The following is a 23,123-nucleotide window of genomic DNA, read 5'->3' on the forward strand; positions in this document are numbered from 1 at the left end:
TAAGTCTAAGGTTGAGACATTTTGAGTCCACAGAACTGGCACTGGTCTGGTGCATTCTGAACTCCATGTGGAGAAGCTTCTGGGCTATGTGTAGGACACATCATGATTCCATCGCAGGATTGGGGCAGCCTCTCCAGGCAGAAGTGACCTGAGGAAAGGTCTTTGTCTGCAGAGCGTCTGAAAGCCTGAGGTGGTAGTTAAGCTGTTCAGGGCTTCCCAGAGTCCAGAGAACACAGCACACCTGCCTTCTCTTGGATTTGTGGCAGGAGATGCCCAGGCTGATGTGAGGTGTGGTAGAGAGGAGCCCCATAGGATGTTTGGTTCTAGCCTTATTCAAGGTGACCCTTAGTATCCTCTGTCGTATCTTACTGGGGCTTTGGCCCCTGCAGTGGTGGTCCCCTCTTAGGTCCTTATCTATGAAGGAGGCTTTATAAAACCATTCTTTGATGTTAGTGGCACCCAGTTTCTATGCAGGGCCAGCCTGAGGCCCCTCACCCCTCCAGGTTTAATCTGACAGACAAGCATCCACATTGGAAGGGAAGTTTCTGAAGTGGGACTGACACAGGTCATGGGGTCAGATGGCTAGGGCTTAGAAGGTGACAGCCACCTCGCCTGGTGCTGGCTGTGCAATAGGGACCCGTCTCTGTTCCTTCCACTCCTGTCGCTGTGACAGATGGGGTATTGCTTTCTCTTACCTTGCTCACAGCGGAGACCGGGGCCTGGGGAACATCACAGCTGGATTTTGGTCCTTTCATTATTCTTCTAGGGAATGTGGGTGGCTGGGTGGCCCCAGCTTGGGACCTGGTCCTGCGTCTCTTCTACACAGTCCCTTACACTCTCCTTTCTCCATAGGATGGTCGAGTACTCTCTGGACCTACAGAACATCAACCTGTCAGCCATCCGCACTGTGCGTGTCCTGAGGCCTCTCAAAGCCATCAATCGTGTACCCAGTGAGTTGATCCTCCCGGCCCACCCGTCACTGCCTGCCCATCTTGACCCATTTATTCACTCAGAGAAGACAGATCACTTCCTTCCTTGGCCAGAACCACGCTCACAGCGCTAGACAGATGTCACTTTACTCCCATTGAACTCATGGGCCAGCATGTGGGACCCGATGGGGGTGGGGGGTTGGGGTAGGGGTGGGAGGATAGGTCTTGATTCGTCTGAGTTCTCAGATAACTTGGACTTCAGCACTTGGGAAGTCCAACTGTTCTGGGGTCAAAGGTCATTTGGGGGTGTCCTCCACAGGCTGTCAGAGGGGGCTTGTGTAAGAAGAGAACATGATTAGCCAAGAAAGAATGAGTTTAGTGCATCTTTGGGAAGCCAATCCAGGCAGGCTTAGAATTTGAATCTGTCACCTACTCACGCATAGGACTATTTACAGCTTTGCCACCTGCCTTCCCACACATCCACGCACTTGTCTGTCTGTCCATTCACCTACCACCCACCCTTCTACTCACCTGTTCATGCATCCACCCATCCACCCATCCCCACACATCTATCACCAGACTTCTTGGACCCGTCAGCAGGAGAATAATGACATAGGGACTTATTAATTTTATTTTAGCTTAGGTGACCTCCCAGCTAGCTCATCTAAATTAATTAATTATCATTCTTGTCCGTGAACTGCTATGTGTCCCGCTGGCAAATCCTCCCTCCTAGATTCTTCTCCCAGAGACCCTCTCTCAGACTGGATGTCCCACCTCCCCTTTCCTTCTCAGCTATTGGCTGTTAGCTCTTTATTAAACCAATCAGTGTGTGAGGAGGGTGTGTGTTTACTGGGGCAGGTGACGAACCATAAGAGTAACAATACCCAAATCCGGACAGTGCCCAGCTCTCTGCCGGTACAGAATTAAAAATTGAATAATACAAAGACGACCTTTGCGCAGCACACCCCAACACCTACCCACTCACCTGCTTATGGATCTATTACTCATTCACTCACCTGTCTATGCATGTAATCATGTGTCCATCTGCCCAACCATCTACCTACCTGTCCTTCCATTCATCTGTTCATCCTCCCATCTATCCACTTGTCTGTCTGTCTTTCTATCTCATTTACTACCCCATCTACTCACACATTTACCTATCAATCCTCTCTCTCTCTCCATCCATCTACTCCTCTACCCATTTACCCATTCACCCCACTTTCCCACTTGTCCACCTAGTTATCCATCCACCTGTCCATCTCCCCACCTACCCACCCGGATACCTGTCTATGAGCCTCATACCCACCTTATACTGAGAGGCTGCCTTGAGTCCACAAGTTCTGAGGTCTGCTCTGCATTTCCCAGATCGTATTCCCTTGATGCTTGAGCCTTATATTTAACCAGGGAGGGTTCTGGGCTATTCTTATTTGGTGTGTGTGTGTGTGTGTGTGTGTGTGTGTGTAGAAACAGCCTCAAAGACATGGTTCCCTTCTCGAGGACACACTGCCAGAGAGTGGCAGATGTAGGATGCATCCTTCACTGTCCTATGTTAGGAATGGGAAGAGGGAGGGACATAGGCTTGGGACTTTTAGATCTATTTGGGAAGGCTAGGAAATGTTCTTTCTTTTCTTTCTTTCATGTGCATGTGTGCTTAGCATGCATGTATGTATGAGCATTTGCATGTGTGTGTGTGTGTTTGCATATATTCCCGTTTTCATGGAGGCCTGAGGTTGATGTCAAAAATCTTCCCTGATCACTTTCTACATCATTCTTTGAGGCACAGTTTCTGAACTGAACGCAGAGCTCAGTGATGCAGCTACGGTGGCTAGGCAGTTCGCTCTGTCTCTGCCTTCTGAGGGCTGGAGTTATGGGCAGGCTCCTAGGATGACCTGACCTTTACGTGGATCCTGGCGATTGGAACTCTGGTCCTCATGTTTGTAAGGCAAGCACTTTACCCACTGAGCCATTTCCTCAGCCCGACATACGGTGAATTTCAGCCATCCAGTGCCTAGTACTGTGGAATACCTCAAACATGTGTGAGGCCCACATGCTCAATAAACACTGATTCATCTTCCCGTGCAGGACCACAGAGATGACGAAGCAGAGAGAGCAGTGCTTTAGGTCCATGAAGCTCAGGATGCAGGGTTGGGGAGGGCGTCTGAACTGAGACCCTGGAACACGCAGTGCTATGCAGAGACCCTGTCTCAAAAAAAAAAAAAAAAAAAAAAAAAGGAGGAAGAAGTGGAGGAGGAGGAGTTTATCCTAAAGTTCTTTTCTGTGGAATATAGCTGCTTTCTGAAGGTATTTTGGATCCTGGGGGTTCGTGTTCTCAGCATTTGCACAATGCTGAGTTCTAAAAAGAGAGAGAGGGAGGGAGAGGGAGAGGAGAGGGAGAGGGAGAGAGAGAGGAGAGAGAGAGAGAGAGAGAGAGAGAGAGAGAGAGAGGTGTGCCTGTCAGCTAAGAGGGCATCTGAGGATCCCCAGGGGGGCCATTAGTTGATAGAAGGTCCTGAGGCAAGGCTTGGAGCCTCCCTTGGCTGTCTGTGCCCAGAGCTTCAATAATTGAATAACTGGAACTTGCAGAAACACGGGGATGCTAGGCTCAAGACTGACCCCTGCCCTTCGCCAGAGAACAGGCAAACTGGTGCCTGGGACAGGGATCTGAGGAACCTGGAGAGGTAGAGTGGCCAGGTTCCATATATTTGTTCATGAGTGACAGATACCATGGCATGGCACACACACACACACACACACACACACACACACACACACACACACACACGTACCGTGTTTCTCCTGTGAATACATGTATTCACACACCTGTCCAGAAACCACCTAGCAGGAGAAAGACCCACATGTCTATCCAGTCCCTTTGGACCTACTCCCATTCGCTAACATCCCGTCCTATGGTTGTGTCATGTTTGTTGGATCCCAGTCCTGACAGAGACCATAATGGGAGATCTTGTATAAATGCTCTTGTGGAGAATGCCCTGTCACATGCCCCTTACCTCCAAAGTGACCAGGCCTCTAGCCTCCATACCAGGAACTCGACTGGAGATGAAGGCAGCCACCTCTGCCACCCCCAGGGCAGAAACAGAAGCGCTGCAGGCTGGGCAGTAAGAGAGGGGCCCCTGCTCTGTGCATGAGTGCTGAGCCCTTCTTAGTGGCTCAGAGCTAATGACTCTCAGACCTGAGCTGGTTCAGAAGTCCCTTCTCCCTCTCTGCCCTGCCTGACCTTAGCCATCGCTTCCCTCAGATACCAGGACAGCTTCAGTGACAGCTCACCCCCACATTCCTGACACAGCCATGTCTGAAACACTGTCCTGTTGACCACTCCAGTCACTCCAGACTTGACCCCACTCCCTGATCTTCATCTGGCCCCTGAAGCGGCCTGCATCTGAGATCCCCACTAGTCAGAGGCTTTTAGACTTTTGCTCCAGCCATATTTCACTCCCCTGGCCTTGGACTTCGAGATTCACCTGCCTCTGCTTCCCAAGTGCTGGGATCAAAGGCGTACCTCACCACCTCCCGGCTTAAACTTAACCTTCTTCAGTAACTGAACCCCAAGAGTACAGGATAGTTAGAAAATGGAGATCCCTGAAGTCCATCAACTCAGCCCTTCATCCTGCAGGAGAAGGTCTATCCCTGGTTGTCCTGTCTTTCACTGGGAGTCACCAGGTAATGAGTGATCTGACCGGGGGCCTGGGCTCTTTAGCTGTGTCTGCCCTGGGATATGTTCTGCAGTAGCCTGCAGCTCTCTGTTTGACCACTAGATGGCAAGCTAGAGAGCCAGCACTGGACTGTCAAATTATCAGTGATTAATTGGGAAATCAAGGAGGCAGGGTTACCTGAACCTTAAAAAATGCAGTGTAGGATAGAGTCTTAACTTGATTATCCAATGAGGGGTCAGAGAATGCAAGCCCTGTTCTCCACTTTGTTGCCAAATGGACCTCAGTTTCCCTACCGGCACAGAGCAGAAGAGAGTCTGAATTAGCTATATGGTTCTCAGCTTCGTATAGTAAAGGAAGGGGTCCCAGAGGACAGGGCTCTTGTTACAGAAATGTTCAAACAATGTCCATTCAGGCTAGCCATGCGGTTCGTTCTTACCTCCAGCCTTTGGCGGATAAGGGAGAGGAGACAGAGGAAGGGGAGAAGGTTGGGGAGAGAGGCAGGGTCTGAGCTCTGGGTCTTTACTGTTCAACCTCTTATTAGTTACAGCTCCTCTCTGGCCTTGGCATGGTGGGGCTGAATTATCTGCAAGGCTGCAAGGCCTGCCTCTGTCTATAGCCCCACCCCCAAGTTACCACAGTGTTTCCCCGAGTCCCATTGGTTGAGTCCTTTCAAAGTAAAAGGACTCATTGCTTTCTCCTCCAGTTAGAGACTTGGGCAGTCACTAGAGAGCATGGAGCCAGTCCACGCTGCATCTAGCCATTGCATTCTAAGCTTGGCTGTTGAAACAGGGTCTGCTTGGAGGACTCTGAGCAACCAAGCTGAGTTGTGCCTGGGCTTAGAGTCACCGGCTCTGTCACAATCTATCTTCCCGCAAGTAACCCTGGGTTGGTCCGAGTTGCCTATAGAGAATAGAGAAGATGCTTCAGGATACCCATGGGTGGGGTGGGGGCAATGCTCCATTGCAGCAGGGAGCTCTGAGCTACAGGGCCTCTCTACTGCACTGTCAGCCCAAGGTTCTAGTTCAGCTCACTTGCTCTGAGATCCCAGCAAACCCCACCCCTTCTGTCTGTGAATCCTCCAACTAGAAAGTGGAGCTAATATTACTGATCTCGGTCCTGTCACGTGGCTGCAGTGGCGTGGTGTGCATGAAGAACTTCCTGCAGAATGTCAGGTGTGAGCAGTAAAGGGCAGGCTCTGGGTTGAAGATGTGGGGACTCGGGGACATCTTTGTAGAGGCTGGTTTTAGAAGAGTCCATCAAGGATTCAGAGGGCTCAAGGTATGGGTGGGTGTTCCCGCAGGCAGAGTATCCTACTGATACATCCTAGAGCTGGGGTGGCAGGGCAGGGGATGCATGTTGTGGGGGACGAGGACTCACCTCTCATCCATCACTCCCCGTACCTGACGGCTTGTGTTATTACCCATCATCCACCTCCATGGGCATCACATCATGTTGACCACATGATAGAAGAGAGATTGCTACAGTGAACTCTGGTCCCTTGTTGGAGGATCTGAAGAGAAAGGACCATGGTGGGAGTGGGTAGTTCACATCTGAGGTTTACTGAAAAATGCCTGGAGTTCACCAAGCACTTTGACCAACTCTGCCACAGTCTCACAGCGATAGGTCACTCCCTCTCCCAACAAACCATGGGATGTTAGGATTACGTGACATCCTCTTTACAGTTGGAAATTGGGGTGCTGAGCTCTCTGCTGAGTGAGGTGAGGGACAGTGGCAGGTTCAGGGATGGTACCCACCCCAGTACCCAGGTCTGCTTTGGCCCTTCCTATCCAGATAGGAACCCAGCTGGATCACTTCAGACCAGCTGTCTTGAGAAGTGACAGGAAGACCCAGGGGTCTTTCCTGGAAGGACCTAGGGAGTTTTATTTGGAACAGGGTCTGGGAGAAAGAGAAACTGTAGGGCAGAGCTGACATGGATGTTTTGTTTTCTCCTCTGGGAGTATGTGGTTCCTTGGGTTTGAGTCACAAGGGATGCTTTCAGTGGACTGCACCCTGGCACATCTGGAGTTCCAGGGTTGCCGATCCTTGGTCTCCACCACCAGGATTGTCTCCTCCTGGGGATGAATAGGTCCTACAGCCTGCAGGAGGGAGGAGGGAGAAAGAGAGAGAGAGAGAGAGAGAGAGAGAGAATATGGGAGAGAGAGAATGAAGAATATGGGAGATGAGGGGACCCTACTGTCAAGATCTGCTGTCTTCTCTGAAGTGCAAGGTGGAGAACATCTGACCAGATGTCTGCTGGGAACCCAAAGGGACTGTGGGACATGCCAGGGGGTGGGGCCAGGGCAGTCAGGTCAAATGCCGAGTCCTGTTCTAGGAATCTGGAAGATTGCTGGACAGGACACAGTGGGTAGGAGTAAGACTGTGTATTGGCCTCTTGATTGGTCTTCATCTGAAGTAGTATTGCCTGGGTCTTCTACACCAGAGCCAAGTATGAGTCAAGCAAAGATTCATCTATAGCTCCTCACCATCAGCTGATACCTGAGCTGCAGGTGGTGGGACAGGGTCCACGGGCCAGGGCTAAAGCACTGCAAATGCTTTGAGGAGATCTCTCAGAGGAGGGTGACAGCACCTTGGGAGGATGTGCGTTGCTTGGGACACTGTAGGTTAGAGTATCCCCAAGGTGTGGGCACACACTACTCAGGTAGGGGGACTCAGGGCCTCCTGTGGGATGAAGACAGGGTGCTCTGGGACTCGGTGTCTGTCTTCAACCTACAGGCCCCTTCCAGGCTGGGCGGGTGCCAGCAATTGTGACCCTGGCAGTCCGACCGTCTGCTGCCTGGCCCGGCCTCCCTGGCCCCTGTTGTGCCTCTGATTAGTTGGCTTGGCAACAACAGGGCAGCAGACGGCTTCTCCTTGCGCTCAGCACTTTCTTGTCCTGGCTGTTCTGTGCCCTCCACCAACCTGGCCGGATCAGAAAGCATGCAGCCTTGGGGGCCAGACCACAGCCATGACACGCCTCTTTCTCTGCTGTCCCTCCCTCCCCGGCAAGTGGGTTGTACCCCGGCTGAGGCTGGCACATGTCCCACGATTTCTGCTTGAGTTGGCCTGGCAGAGTGGCCGAGCTAATCTGAGTTGACAGCCCCTGTCTGCAGAGCACCTTGGGTCTGGGGAAGAAACACCCTACTAGGAAGTGAATCTCCATCTCTCCATCTCCATGGTTACCACAGGACCGCTCCCGAGGGTCTGCTCTGGGATCTCCATTTCTTAGGGTTGGGATGGAGCTGTTGCATTTATTTCCCTGCCTGGCATTTGCCACGACAGTACCAGTTTTGATGCCTTCTAGACCCGTCCCCCAGTCGCTACTCACGCCATACTCCTAGGTCAGATTCTTCTCTCCTGAACCCCACACTCTTAGCCCCAATGAAGTAACTCTACAAGGATGGACAGTCGGGGACCCCAAACTCCACATGTCTAGATGAATCTTTGTCTCCACTGATGGCTGCTCTGTGACCCCCAACCTTCAAGCTATCCCTGATGATTTCGTTCCTCCCATGTCTATGCCTTATCTCTTGATCCCTCCTTCCCAGGATGGCCAGGGTCTTCCCTGTGTCCCCACACCACTCTGTGTCCTCTGAACCTGGCGCCACTGTCCTTTAGCTTACCCCAGTGGCAGGTGTGGACAGGCAAGGCACACAGGGACAGGTGGATCAGATGCCCAAGTGACAATATACTGAAGAGCCACAAAGTAGGCCTAAAGTGGCTGGGGCAACCTCAACCCTGAGGTTCAGGATGGGGAGCCCACTCTTCCTCCCTCCCACCCCAGCCATTATACGGCCACCACTGCCTTCCTGGTCTCAGAGCCTACGAGCCTGTCCTCTGTATGCTATGGGCTCATGTGATGGGACTCACCGGGCATTTGCACAGGATCCCGTGAGCGGTTCCCCGGTGGCCTCTTCTGCCCTGGCCTGCTCTGTTCTCTATGTCTGGCTGTCCCTGCTGCCTGAAACTCGGTACTGTGGACTTGAGTCTTTACCTCCTTTGCTCAGTGTAGTCTTGCTCTTCCGGTTCCCTGACCCTGGCTGGCTGGCAGCCCCCCCTTTCCTGGTTCGCCTACCTCCATAGTTAGTGACATCCAGACAGACAGATCTACAGACTCATCAGGCTTGTCTGTTCTCATGTGTTCTTCATGGTGCAGGGAAATTTGTGGGGTTTTTTTTCCAATTTCATTTTATTATTTTAATTAATTAGTTGACTTTAGAGACAGTGTTTTCCTCTCCAGCTCAGGCTGGCCTCGAACTTTAGGTAATCCTTCTCCCTCATCCACCCTAAGTGGGGGAATTACAAATATTCGTCACCACGTCTGGCCTTATCTGGTTTGGTTTTCAAAGCTGATGAGTCCCTGGGACCTGGAGCACTGTATGGTGGTGACAAGCTTCTTGTTTAGCAGTGGCGGAGGGGAAGGCCTATTCACCTGTCAATCTCTCTTTAAATTTTTATTTGTTTCTTTTGTTTGTATGGATGTTTTGCCTGCATATATGTCTGTGCTCCATGTGTGTGTCAGATGCCTATAAAGGCCAGAAGTGGGTATCAGATCCCACAGAACTGGAGTTACAGATGAGTGTGAGCTGCTGTGTGGGTGCTAGGAATCAAACCCTGCTTCTGGAAGAGCAGCCCTGGTGAGGCATCTCTCTAGGCCCCAGCCATCAGCCTTTCATTCTGTAATCTGTTGTGTCCTGAGGGGCTGTTGCTCTGGGCAGGCCCCGGGCAGGACTGGGGAACATGGGCCTTGCATGCTGACTTGCTGGTTCAGAAGCTGGATTCAGGGTAGTGGTGCCCTGAACCTACAGAGTCCTTCAGGGTCATAGGTACTGTGACTGAGGGAGAGTGGGCTCAAGTCAGGCACCGGCCCATTCCCAGAGACCAGAAGAGGCGACCCCAGAACAGGAGAACCGAAGGAGCGAGATGCCCTTCTGAGTGTGTGCTGGCCAGGAGGGAAGCAGCAAGCTGGGTCTGCAGAAGATACAGTGACATGGACCAGGACTGCTCTGGGAGTGGACCTGGGGCTGTCTTGATAGGATATAGACTGTGGGCCAAGTTGAGGAGGAGGAGGAGGAGGAGAGGGGGAGGGGGGGGAGGAGGAGGAAGGGGAGGAGGAGAGTGTGTGTGTGTGGCATGGACCAGGACTGCTCTGGGAGAAGACCTGGGGTTGTCCTGATAGAATATAGACTGTGGGCTGAATAGAGGAGGAGTGGGAAGAGTGGGAGGAGGAGGATGAGGATGTATGTGTGTGGTGTATATACTTAGTGCAATGGGAACTACCTGCCTATACATGAGGCTACTGTGGCCCTGGGAGGGGTAGGTCTTGCCACCCAGCTGGGACTAGAACCTAGACCTCTTCATCTGGTCTGTGCTGGCTGCCATCAGGGATGGGTCTAAGGCAGATATCCTGTGTCCTTCTTGGCTGGGGGTGGGGTGGGGATCAGGCCCTTAGCTAGACTCTTGGGGCCACTGACGTCATGGGCTATCTGGCTCCTGACCCAGAGAAGGAGGCTGTGTTAGAGGATGAGCACTGTTGACCAGGTGTGGTGAGAACCCAGGAAGGCTGCTTGGAGGAGGAGATGGAGCACGTAGAAAGAGAAGTCTGAAGGTGGCTCTTTCTCCCATGCATGTACCCTTCCCTCTGTCCCTCTCTCCCGTCTTCTTACCCAAGGCCTCCCCTTCTCTGTCTCCGTTTCTGCTGCTCTGACCATGCCTCTGCTTTTTGCCTCTTCCTACCTCCTCGTCCTCACGTGCTTAGCGCCCAGGGTACTGGAGGAAGAGTGTCAACATCTTACCTGTCTTGGCTACTTTACTAGATCAAGTATGTGAAAGAAGGCTTAGCGAGGCACTTTGGGGCATTGCCTGACTCCTAATCCCGTGGTCCCAATTCCCTGGGCAGCCATGGATGAATTCAATTTGTGCTAATTTCCTAGTTCCCTAATTACACCTTGGCTCTGTGGCCCCGGGACTCCCCAGACCCTAGAGAGGAACCCTGAGAGACGAGCTGGGCCCCTGGGCGGAAAGAAACAGAGGGAGAGGGCTGCTGTTCAGGGAAAGGAGCTGGCAGCTCAGAATTTCAATATCCTGGAGAACAAGGGAAGTGTAATTAATTGAGCAACAAAGGCCACCCTTGGGAGCAGCCAGGAGCAGCCAGGCTCTAGTTAGTGAGCCTTGCGCACAGAGAGGAGCCCGCGGCTTCCTCAAGGTAGTCTGGTCCAGTGCCTGGTCTCCATCCACCGCCTCTGTGTGGATTCTAGGATGGCACTTTTCAGAGCCCAGAGCCACTCAAGGACTGTGGCTGCTTTGAGATCTGCTGCTGGGGACAGTGACACAGGCCTCTGAGTACATCCATCCTCCCTGAGCTCCCCTACCCATCTCATTGGAATTCTCTACAGCAACCCAAGACCCAGCATGGCAGCTATGCATGCTCTCAGGCTATCTTCCCCTCAGCCCTTCTGGAAGATTCTTTGTATCCCGTTCGGCCCGGCTCCACCTCCTCCTCCCCACAAATGTATACTTTGCAGTAGTTCTTTTGCTCTGGTCCAGTCTCTGGACCCTGCTGCTGGGCTGTGAGCTCTGAGGGGGAATTCTCTCAGCGTGGTGCTGGCAATCTACCGCTAGATGAATGAATGCACGTGTGTGAATGTGAATGAATGATGGCAGCCCCTGGAAGGCTTGCCGTTGGCCCATTTTGGAGATCGTGTGGGGACATGTTTGGTGTCCTTGCCTCCCCTAGCAAACACCCCTTGTTCCCGTGCTGGGGGGGGGGTAGATGTAAAGCAAGGAGGTGCCGAGCCCTGGCCCTGGATGTTCTCAGTTGGATGATGCAGCTTGCCAGGGAGCCCCGTCGCTTTTCCTGAGAGGACGCTGACCTAGTTTTGTGGGGAGGGAAGATGGGGGTGGACATTAATTATTGATTGGAAATCACTCCACACCGAGTTTGTGATGCAAATCCATGATAATTATCCTCATTAATAACCACCTCAGCATCATGCTGGGATCAATCAAAATCCAACAGGACCAACTCTCCTACCTGTCATCATCGCTCCCCCTGCCCCTCTCCAATCTTCCCCTCTTTCCCAGTCTTGTACATGAGCAGTCAGTCATCCAGCAAACATCAACAAAGCCTATCATCTAGGTTAGGCCCTGCTGGCTTCTGGGACCATTGAGGTGACTCAGACATAGACCCTGTTCCCTGGGAGCTCACAGCCCGGTAGGTAGGACAGGAAAGTATACAGACAGACAGGTGTTTATTGGGGTTAGATGTTGATGCAAATGGAACCTCTTAGGGTTGCACAACATACAAACTGTAACTGTCCAAGGCAGCCTAGGCTAGGAGAGACTGAGATTGCCTGGAGCGGAGGATCGGATGCCCTGATGAGAGAAGGTTGGGAAGCTCCACAGAATGAGATTCCACCAGACTGAGGCAGGTGATAGGAGGTTGTTAGGGTGAGGAAGCCACATAGGTAAAAGGATTGGCCTTGGAAAGAGAGGTAGACTCAGTATCAGGCGACAGTTTAAATTCACATCCCTTCTGCTACCCAGCTGGGGGACACTGAGGAAATAACTCCTGTTGGCTCTTCGAACCACCTGTATAAGACAGATAACATTGCTAGCCCCAAGGGGTTCCTATGGAAGCTGAAGGAGAACTTATTTGTGCACATCTCCAGGAGAGCACTCAGCACCTCAAAGGGTGCTCCCTAAGTGTGTGCTCCTTCACCCATGATCTTATGGAAGCGCAGCAGGGCCCAGAGCCATTTTTCTGGCTTTGTGGGCATAGGGGCAGACATGGAGGCTCCCAGAAGGAGTAGGAGACTCCACCTCTCCTCCGGCTACCCATCAGCCTCTTGGCCTGTTCTTCTTGCTTCTCTGATGCCACCTCCTCGGCCCCTCCTCTCCCAGGCATGCGGATCCTGGTGAACCTGCTGCTCGACACGCTGCCCATGCTGGGGAATGTGCTCCTGCTCTGTTTCTTCGTCTTCTTCATCTTCGGCATCATCGGCGTGCAGCTCTGGGCAGGCCTGCTACGGAACCGCTGCTTCCTGGAAGAGAACTTCACCATGTGAGTCCCCCCACCCCATCTTAATCCGGCTTTTTATTGCTTCGATAAAACACTGGGACCAGAAGCACCTTGGGAAGGAAAGGGTTTATTTCATCTTATAGTTTGCAGTTCATCGTCTAGGGAAGTCAGGGCTGGAACTCAAGCAGGGCAGGAACCTGGCAGCAGGAACCAAAGCAGAGGCCATGGAAGGGTGCTGCTTACCAGCTTGTTCCTCATGGCTTGCTTAGCCTGCTTTCTTATAGAACCCAGGACCACCACAGCGAGCTGGCACCTTCCACAGTGAGCTGGGCCAACCCAAGGGAAGCGTTTTCTCAATTAAGATTCCCTTGTCTCAGAAGACCCTAGCTTCTGTCAACATAAAAACCCGGCCAGCGCTTCCCACTTCTACCCCCCCTTCCAACCCACTCTGTTCCTGCTGACTCTGACCTGCCTCTTGCTAACTCATTTGCTAACTGAGAACTGGGCCAGCAAAGTAGGAGCAGCCAATTTGGGAAGGCTGGATATGAGGAGAGAGGGAGGTTTGGACATTGGAAGCAGAGAAAGTTCTAGAACCCAAGGAGGGGTGTGTGGGAGTGCCATAATGGGACCAGCTCACATCCTGCTGTTGGGTCTAGAGTGGGAGCCAGGCGCCCCTCCAGGCAGAATGTCAAAAGCTGCTTAAAAGATGGGTTTAGTTTCTCAAAATGATGCCTTTAGAATCCTTTCTTCCCAAGTGGGGACGGCAGCCTAGGGCACATGCACACACACTGTGTGTTTGGAGGTAAGGGCACATCAGCTCCCAGTTTCCACAAGCCATTGGGCTGCTCCTGTGTGCTGGGCCCCACAGAGGCTGAAACGGAAGAGTGATCGTGTCTGTTTTAACCTGGCAGATGCATTCAGGGCCTGCCCTTTGTAGAGCGAGGGCGCCTATGGCTAGGGTTGGTTGGTCGCCAAGGCTGTGTCTCTTCTCAATGCGGTGGTGTAGGGGTACTGTATGAGCTGGGATGAGTCTCCCTTTTCAGGATTTGGAACGTTAGAGACAGTGCGGTGTAACAGGAAGTGGAGGTTGGGTAGGGTCTGGTCTACGTCCCCATCGCTATACTGTGGGGAGCACTGGGTGTCTGAGTAGGCCAGAGAAGGGGCACCTTGTTGGATGAGGGCCCCATGGATCGTGAGAGAGTGGCTTTTACACTTGTGTGAGTGTTCGGCAGAGGGCAGTCCTGAGTTGTCAGGGGCAGGAGGAGGGGAAGTCCTTCAGAGAGCAGCATGTGTGTGAACTCTTGGTGTTGGTGCCCCCTCTGCCCATGTGGATCTGTGGCTGGTTCTGGCTCTCATGTCACCTTCTGCAGGAGGATTGCTGCCTCTTCTCCAAGCAGCAACCACACTATCTGCTAAGTTTTCTCGATGGTCAATCTTTTCCTGCAATGATCCCATTTATCGGCTTGAGAATTTGAGGTCACTAGAGAAATGACATACTTGTCTTTCGGGGACCCTAGGTTGTGAGTTCTCCCCTAGACTAGGAAAGATTGGTCCTCACTCTTCTCTCAAGACCTACAACAGTGCCTGTTCACTAAATGAATGAATGAATGAATGAACGAATGAATGGATGAGAACATGAATGACTGAACAGTAATCCTCACAGAGGCAGGTAGGGAAGAAGACTAGTTCTCTTTGGCTCTACGGCAGGAGAATTTATGTGCTGTTTCCTGCTTGGCTGCTCCCTTGTCTCATCTGAGCTCTGAGAGGTGGCTTCAGCCCTTCCTTGGCTGCTATGAGGACAGATGGGTGGACAGCGCTGTGGACATGCCTGGGTCCCCCTTTGGGCCAGTGTGTAGCTGGCCCACCTGGTAGAGGAATTCCAAATGCGAGAGGAGCCAGAGAGTTTTAGAGGCAAGACATAGCTGGCAAGGCCGGGTGGCTCTCTGAAAGCTCTAAGTCTCGTGTTCTCAGGGACAGGGGCCTTGACCTACAGGCCCCACTTGGTCATAGGATGACTGTACTTCAGGGAGAAGAAAGAGGTTGGTAAATTCCTGGCTTAGGCAGAGAGCAAGGCCAAGGTTATCCCAGGTCTGCAACCCCCACAGAGGGAGGCAGGGTCAGACCTCAACTCTAAAGACCTAGCTCAGAGCAGGCCTCAGAGCAGCTGGTAAGGAAGGCTAGCAAAAAGTAGGTCTTTCCCGGGGCTCAGACAGATGGGCTCTGACCAGACCTCAGCTCACGATCTGGTGGGCTAGGCCTGGCCTTAGACAGGAGTGACAGGCACCCAGTGGGGGAATTCCCCTCGTCCTCTTGGCTTCTTTTCCCACCAGCTTGTTGTGTGTGAGGCTTCAGATCACACCTCCAGCCCTTGGCCAACTGCTCTGTGAACAAGCTCCTGAGCCATGCTGAGCTGGGTAGAGCAAGACCCTTCCTAGACGGAACACAGCAGTGCATGCTGGGCCTCCAGGGGCCCCAGTCCAAGTATTACTATACAGACAGGGAATGAGGCCTAGAGAGGGAGGATTTACCCAGGGAGCACAGCAAGGCTTCTTTCTGCCTCTAGGGGTCTCAGAGCATGGATATCATAGCAAACATTTGCTGCCACTTCCAAGGGCAGGTTCTACACTGTCTCTTGGTCTTGACCCTAGGAGGATAAGGGAGCTAAATGTTTATTTGGATTTAGGGTGCTGGGTTGAGAAGAAAGGACTTCTGGGACATTTATGGATGCAACTTTGACCTGATCCTGAAGGATATCAAGAATGATATTTGCTGGTTAATGGATGGGGGTGAGGTGAGGGGGGGCTGAGGTAAGAGTTAATTCGTGACAGAGCCTCCCGATGCTGCCATGCAGGTGGGGGCTGGGACAATGGAGTCTGGACTTGAAGGTCAAATTTCTGCCACTTGCTAACCTCATGACTTCAGCGACTTTGTGCCTCAGTTTCCCTACTACAGAGGTGATTTGAGAATGACTCAAATCAGAACATGTAGAACCTTAGGTCCACACCTGACCCTAGGGAGCACTGAGCCATGGCGTGGCACCATGTGCATTCCACCAGTCTGGAAGTGGGAGGGAGTGCCCCTGTTCATTCATTGGGAAGGCACTGAAATGGCACCTGGAACCATAGGAGTGTGTGAGCTCACTGCAGTCTGTCGCCCCAGCTGATGTACGACAGCCCTTAATAAATGCACCCTAAATGACAGGGTTGGGGAGTCTGGTCCTGGAGAGAGACAGCTGGTATTCACAGGGTGGCTTGTGCATGCTGAGTCTTGAGCGCTGCAGGACAAATTCATTACCTTCCCAACATCCTGCGGGAGAAGCATAGTATCTTTACTTGTTAGTTTGGGTGAATGTGTATGTGTGCCGGGGTATTCATGTGTGTGTCGGTGCCAGAGGCCAATGTTTGGGGGCTCTGTCTTAATCGATCCCCACTTTATTTGTTTATTTATTTACTTATTTACTTATTTATTTTTGAGATAGGGGTCTGTCACTGAGACCGGAACTGACCAATTTGGCTAGACTGGCTGGCCAGCAGGCTCTAGAACCCTCATATCTCTGGCTTCCCAGTGCCGGAGTTATAGGCCCATATCACCATGACCAGTTTTTATGTGGGTGCTGGGGATCTGAACTCGGGTCCTAATGCAAGGCAAGCACTTGACTAATTAAGGCCTGGCAGTAGCAGAGCCATGGGGAAGCCCAGGAGGGGTTCAGCCACACCCCACTACAGTGCAGGAAGGGTTGGGTGTGCGCAAGTGTGGAAACTGGACTGGGCTACCCTTGTTATTGGCTGGTCATCTGAACTGGTGTCTGGCTGCGAGCTAGCCTCTAACACAGCCGCCCTGGGGTTTCTGAGTTCACAGAGAGGGCCGGTAGAAGAGCACGAGAGCAAAGGCTGGCAGGAGGCTCTCCAGTTATGGCTGGTAGTCATCAATCACCCTCAGTGCTAGTTGCACAGACCCCTGAGTCCCAGGTCTCTTGAGTCTTTCCATCCTTCCCCTGTGGGGCTGGGAGACCACCTCCCATCTGGGTTGATGTCCACAGTGAGCTGGAAACCTCCAAGTATATGGTGTGACTTTAAGATGTCCGTAGGTTTGCAGAAGTGATGAAGTATGAAAAAGAACAGCTTGAAACCAAAACTTCGCAATCCCTGTATCCACCAGAGACCTCAAGTCCAGAACGTATAAAGAAGGACTATAAACTGACAAGAAAGCCAAAGATGATTTAATTAAAAACTGGTCCAAGAGACCTCACCAGAGACCTCTCAAGGGGCTACAGCAGTGGCACATGAGTATTTGAAAAGGCTCATCTTTCAGGTCTTAAGGGAGCCGTAACGGAAATGGCAGCGAGACACCGTGGTGCCCCGCCAGGATAGTTAAAATGAGAAGGGCCAGCAATTGCCGCAGACACAGAGCAGGCGACGTTCCGCTGTGTTCCGGGAGGTCCCAGTGGATCTTCAGGGTGGTTTCAGGATCCATTGTGGGAGGCTGGACAAACCCAAGGCTAAACACACCCTCAGCTTGTCAGGTGTACCCTGGGGCTTTGCTCAAAAGAAAGGCTGGCTGGATTGGGCTGAGAGTGTAGCCCAGCTGGCAGAGCGGTATCTTGGCATGCTCGAGGCGCCCGGATTCAGTCTTCCACACTGCAAAGAGGAAAAAAAAAAAAAGCAGAGCCATTGAGCTTTAGCTGTGAGTGGTGGCTCACACCTGCAATTCCTGTGTTCAGGGTGCTTTGGCAGGGAGAGCGTTAGAGGTCACCTTGGGTTGAACAAATACCATCCCCCACACAGAAGAAAGAAGGGTGGTTTGTACCCACTCAAGCACGCAGGCAAGAATGCTTCTGAGTCATAAGGACCCCATACCTAGAAATGACCCAAATTGACAGTTGGATAAGTAATAGCAGTGTGCTCGCTCATAGGTGGGAGTCCTAAGGAGTGGCTGTTTAATTCTGCTAATGGTGTTTTGAGCCTGAAAAACTTGGCCCACAGTCCTGTTCAGGTTTTAACTTTTTTTTTTTTTTTTTTTTTTTTTAAGCATTGCCATTGAACGAATCTCAGAGCCCGGAGTCAGAAAAAAAATTCTCTTGTTTCTGGCTTCGTCTTTCTGTCTGGTCTATTCCATCACAAAGAATTTTGCGTGCGGTATGTGATGGACCAATGGACATCAAGTTTGATTTATTTAATGGGTGTTCAGTCTTCCCACAACCATGTATGGCACAGTCCAGCTTTTCTGCCGGGGATCAAAGTGATGTCTTTATTGGAAGCAGGTGGTCGCCAGCCTTTGCGAGGTTGGTTGTAACATTTTGACTGTTAAAGGATGTTGATGAATTGCCTTCCACAGGGGTGGTGCAGTTTACGCTCCCACCAACCATGCCGATGTCTGTTTATACCCGTTCTTCCCACACTGTTACAAAACCTTGAGGTGGCCATTCAGATGAGAGGAGGCAGTGTTAGTGTTACTTACATTTGCTGTTTCTTTTGTTGTTGTTGTTGCTTTTGCTTTTTGTTTTATGAGACAGGGTTTTCCTGTGTATCCTTGGCTATCCTCTGCCTCTTAAGCACTGAGATTAAAGATATGCGCATGTGCCACCACCACCCCCTAAATTTGTTTGCCTTTTTTTTCTTTTTTTCAAATTTTAGTGAATTAAGTTAATTTTCTTTGACACATCATTTCCAGACAGGCGTACTGGTATGTACTTATAACCCCAACACTCAGAAGGTAGAAGCCATAGGTTCTAGAGTTTAAGGTCATTGTTAGTATAGAAAGTTCGAGGATAGCATGGGCTACATGAGACCTGTCTCAAGCAACCAGCCAACCAAGCAAACAAATAAGAGACATCTTGTTATTCAGTCCAGGCTGACCAGGAACTCAACCCTTAGCCTAGGCTTGCCCCAAATTCACAATCCTCCTGCTTTAGACTCCTGAGTGCTGGCTTCTGTGATTGCCTTAAAACACAGGTCCGGGGTTGGGGATTTAGCTCAAGCTGATAGAGCGCTTGCCTAGGAAGCGCAAGGCCCTGGGTTCGGGTCCCCAGCTCCAAAAAAAAAAAAAAAAAAAAAAAAAACAAACAAAAAAAAAAAAACACAGGTCCGTCTCTATGTGTTGTGGTCCCTACTAAGGGTCCTAGTCCTATAAAACACCACACTAGGCTCCTTACTACAGTCTCAGAGTCCTCTGTCGTAGGGTTAGTTCCTGATCATTGTCTTAATTTTAAACCCTGCCTGGATGATCCCTCTCTGATCCGTTTGGGTTCCACAGATAAAACCACAATGGGGATTTCATTTGTCATTATGTGGTGGGCACAGCAGAGCTTATGAGCAAATGTCACCGAGGAGGTAATCCATGTCCAGAAAGGGAAGAGATTTCAGTCCAGGGCCACACATTCCCTTACCTGCTAGGCCAGCAAAATCCAGTGGCTACTGATTGAGCACTCGCTCTGACTTGTCTAAACTGTGTGGCCTGGTCCAGCCAGGAAGCTGAGTAGTGTCTGTCCCACAGTGTAGCTCAGGGAGCCCTGGCTTAGCTCTGTGGAAGGGAGGCTCCTCCAGGGAAGGTTCTTCAGATGAGGGGACCATGAAAAGGCATCACAACAGACCTGTTAGGACTTTTGTGATCATACCAGAAATGAGAAATGGTGTCTCCCATGTGTTCTGGGCCTGGAGGCAGTGATATGGCCTTGGGCTAATCCTGCCACAGCGTGGCCTCTCTTTATCACCTGGTAGTAACCCTCCCCTGCTGCTCTTTGACCTGCTCTTTTCTGTGTCAGACAAGGGGATGTGGCCCTGCCCCCTTATTACCAACCAGAGGAGGATGATGAGATGCCCTTTATCTGCTCCCTGTCGGGGGACAATGGCATCATGGGCTGCCACGAGATCCCCCCACTGAAGGAGCAGGGCCGGGAATGCTGCCTGTCCAAAGACGATGTGTATGACTTCGGGGCGGGGCGCCAGGACCTCAACGCCAGCGGTCTGTGCGTCAACTGGAACCGTTACTACAACGTCTGCCGCACGGGCAACGCCAACCCTCACAAGGGCGCCATCAACTTTGACAACATTGGCTATGCCTGGATTGTGATTTTCCAGGTGAGAACGTTCAGGCCCAGGACTGGTCAGGTGGCATGGCCGTGGGTGGCATGGCCAGCAACCTCACTCAGCAGGTAAAGCCTTGAGCTGGCCTTTGTCACCCACCTCCTGAGATCTGTCCAGCGCGCTGTTGGTATAGGGCTTCACCCTGCTCACTTTGCAGGCAGAAAGCCCAAGGTTCAAAGGAAGGAAACATGCCTGCTGGCCAAGTGGTGGCTAAATAACAAATTGAGATTTCATTTCACTGGGTCTCACCTCAAAGGCTGTGCTCCTTATAGATGCTCAGGTGGGCTGTATCATAGCAAGGAGTAGTCCTCACAGGGGGACTCACAGCCAAAGCAAGGCCCCACCGTGGTAACAAAGGTCGTTTCTAGAGGGATGACACTGAGGCCAGGCCTGGGTGAAAGTACATAGGAAACACTCTCATGCTCTGACCATCGTACCACCTTGGGCAGACTCTGTCCCTACTTCATCTTTGTACTCTAGAGGGGACTTGGCAGGGTTTGTTCAGAAAACTGGGCCTGTAGGACACTGGGGGGGGGTCTTGCTTGGCCTGCTTGCCTCAGTCTTCTCCTCCTCATTCTGGGCATATTCTTCATACTGGGCGTCCTGTACTAGCAGACTCCTTATCTTGGGTGCCTGACAATAAGCCAGACGCTGTGAGCAGGGGAGCCAGCCCCTGTGTAGGGGAGGTTTTGCTGTCCTCAGAAGGAAGAAGGGGAAGGAAGGAGGCTCCCACTCTGCTCTGGGAAGGGCTGTATGAGAGATTCAGAGCTGAACCCATGTGCAACCATTTTGGGTCTCTTGGTTGATCAGTCCAGAGGGTGAAGCCTTCCCAGAGGGTGGAGGCTGCTCAGTGCTTTGCCACAAGCAAAAATGAGGCAGGCCTTGGGAGGCCCCAGCACCTAGCCTGTCTTTCCCCAGATGGCTCTTAGTCTCTGGATGGCATCGTCGGGGACAGGAAGGGAATGGTCAGCTGACCCACAGCTTGGCTGGGGTTTTGTCACCAGTGTTAATGAGCTGGAGGTGTGATGTGGGCCAATGACATCAGTATCTCTTGAAACCTTGGTTTCCTTATCCGTGCTGCTCCCTACCCCAGTCCTTGTCTTAAGTCCTGGTGCACAGGAGGGCTGGTGTCTTAGCCTCTGCCCCTGTCCTCATGCCCGTTGCAGGTGATCACTCTGGAAGGCTGGGTGGAGATCATGTACTATGTGATGGACGCACATTCTTTCTACAACTTCATCTACTTCATCCTGCTCATCATAGTGAGTATCAGGGCAAGTTCAGGACCATGGACCTTACGCTGGGTGGGGGTGGGGAGAGGGGAGGGATGGGCAGTCCCCCAGGGAGCCCTCAGGGCTAGGGGAGCCTGGCAGGACAGGAGGAGGAGGCAATCCATCCTGAGAAAGGGATATTTTTAAATGCAGTCAAGCAGCCCCAGCCGGTGATTGAAGGGGCTTATCAGGGCTGTGGCTGGGAGCATGTATCATGTCTCCCTGTTTTCACGTCTCATCTCCAGCCTTTAACATCTACCCTGCTGATCCTGCTTGTCTCTCTCTGCCTAATTCCCTAGGAGCATGGCCTTAGCTGGGGGTATAGTTCCAGAATGGAGCTTCTCAGGGGTTCCATCTGGTCCCCATTTTTCCTGGGGTAGACAAGATGCTCTAACTGGCTGCCTGGGACTTCTCCCTGGATATGACATAGGGTAGGAGGTTAGCCGTGGTAGTGGCCTGGTGGAGCTCTGGGCAAGTCTTTGAACTCTGGGTTTTCTGCAGCTCTGTGTGTGACCAGGTGGCGGAGGCAGGGGTCTCTCTGCCACTGTAGGCCAGCACGTCCTGTCCTTTTTTCTGGTGTCCACCCTGTCCTGCATACTGGTGGCTTTCTGCTACAGCACAGTCCACAGAGGTCAGGCTTCTGGGAGAGCTGTGTTCAATCCCCAACATGAAGGCTGGGTTCTCTAGCTTCCTGGTGGTGGGCCAAGGCAAGCTTGCTTTCCCATGAGCAACACCCTGACGAAGGAGTCAGGACAGACTGGCCACTCACCTGTGTCACGCCCGCTGGGATACAGCTCCAGTGATTTCATGGGGAGTCTAGGGCCTTGGACTTGAGAGAAACCAGATGAAAGAGAGAAGGACTCTTCATTAAGTTAGTTTCAACAGAACATTCGGGAAAGACGGACTGAGTTCTTGTGGCAGAGCTGGAATCCAGTCTCTGGGAAAGAAGATCTGAGAGGTCACAATGACATACAGAAGCTTAGGTATTATGATAGAAAGAAGCCATAGGGGCTGAAGGGCCCTTTGGAGGAGGACAGGTGTGTGGGTGACTTCCTGGAGGAAGACGGAAGGCTCAGTCCTCTCCCACAGGAAGCCATTTAGTAGTCCTTGAGGCAGGCTCCTCAGAGTCCACGAGATGGGTCACGTGGCAGCGACTCGTTTCTAGGTGATAAGGAAGGCTGGCTGGGACACAGCCAGGAGCCTGCATACCCCTGCTCTCCAGTAAGTGTGCCCTGATGTTACTGGGGATCCTCGGTTCTCAAGTGCCCCTGTCTCAAGTCAGAGGATGCCGTCAGCAGGCTGGTAGGGGTCTCCAGTCTTCACACACAGCTCCCAGCCTCTGGTTAGAAAAGTCCTGGGCCCACTTGGCTCTTGCCTCCCACTTTATAGATGGGGAACAGAGTTCCAGAGAGGATGAGGCCTGCCTGGGTCACCTGGGGGCAACCACTGTTGAAGGCTGGGTAGGAGCCTTACAGGGTTGAGCCTACAGAGGCCAGGGTCTCTCTGGTTTCAGTGTCCCTAATCAGCCCAGGGGAGAACAGTTTTCTGGGAAATGCTATGGCCGAGAGGACTGCTGGTCGTCTTTTTGTCTAAGAAGCAGCCTATTTCCCGGAGTCCTCTGGGCCAGGAAGAAGCCCTGTCCCCTTTAGCTCTTCAGTTGTATGTAATGGGAAGAGGGCAGCCATCTGCATGTACCGTTGGTGAAAGCTGGAGGCCACACCTTTCCTGCCGGGCCAGAGGTACTCCTTTGGGTTAGTGAGTCCAAGGGAGACAACTGGCCCTGGAGTAGTTAGATACAGGGGGGGACCTGGCTCCACCTCCCCTTCCAAGCACACGGCCCAAGTCCAGGCCGGTGGGTAGGGCTCAGGACCTTTATGACTGGAGGGAAGTGGCTGTCCCTCTTGGCTTCAGCATCTCCCTCCACCCTACATGGGTTGGTAGTGAGGCTGGATCTCGGTCCTGATGGGGCCTGGACTTGGATAAAGTCCCAGTTGGACTTGGGAAGTCACCTCTGCTGTGCCTTCCCCTGCAAGGACTCAGTGATCTTTTCCTGTCCCATCTGTGTATCTGTGTCTGCGTTTCTGTCTCTCTGGGCCCCTCCATCTTCCCTGTATCTCTGTCTGTCTATTCCTACTCCCGACTACGCATCTCTCATG

At 52.1% G+C, this 23,123-nt stretch overlaps 1 protein-coding gene across 1 annotated transcript in view; it reads left to right on the forward strand.

Moving 5' to 3' along the window:
• Positions 1-23,123, forward strand: part of Cacna1i (calcium voltage-gated channel subunit alpha1 I) — a 110,051-nt gene that overhangs the window by 47,860 nt on the left and 39,068 nt on the right. The window contains 4 exon segments of the mRNA XM_032918103.1: positions 853-950; positions 12,500-12,659; positions 19,378-19,693; positions 20,866-20,958. Coding sequence (XP_032773994.1) covers positions 853-950; positions 12,500-12,659; positions 19,378-19,693; positions 20,866-20,958 — 667 coding nt within the window.

The sequence above is a fragment of the Rattus rattus genome, chromosome 1, assembly GCF_011064425.1.
Source record: "Rattus rattus isolate New Zealand chromosome 1, Rrattus_CSIRO_v1, whole genome shotgun sequence".
In the NCBI taxonomy this organism is placed as follows: domain Eukaryota; kingdom Metazoa; phylum Chordata; class Mammalia; order Rodentia; family Muridae; genus Rattus; species Rattus rattus.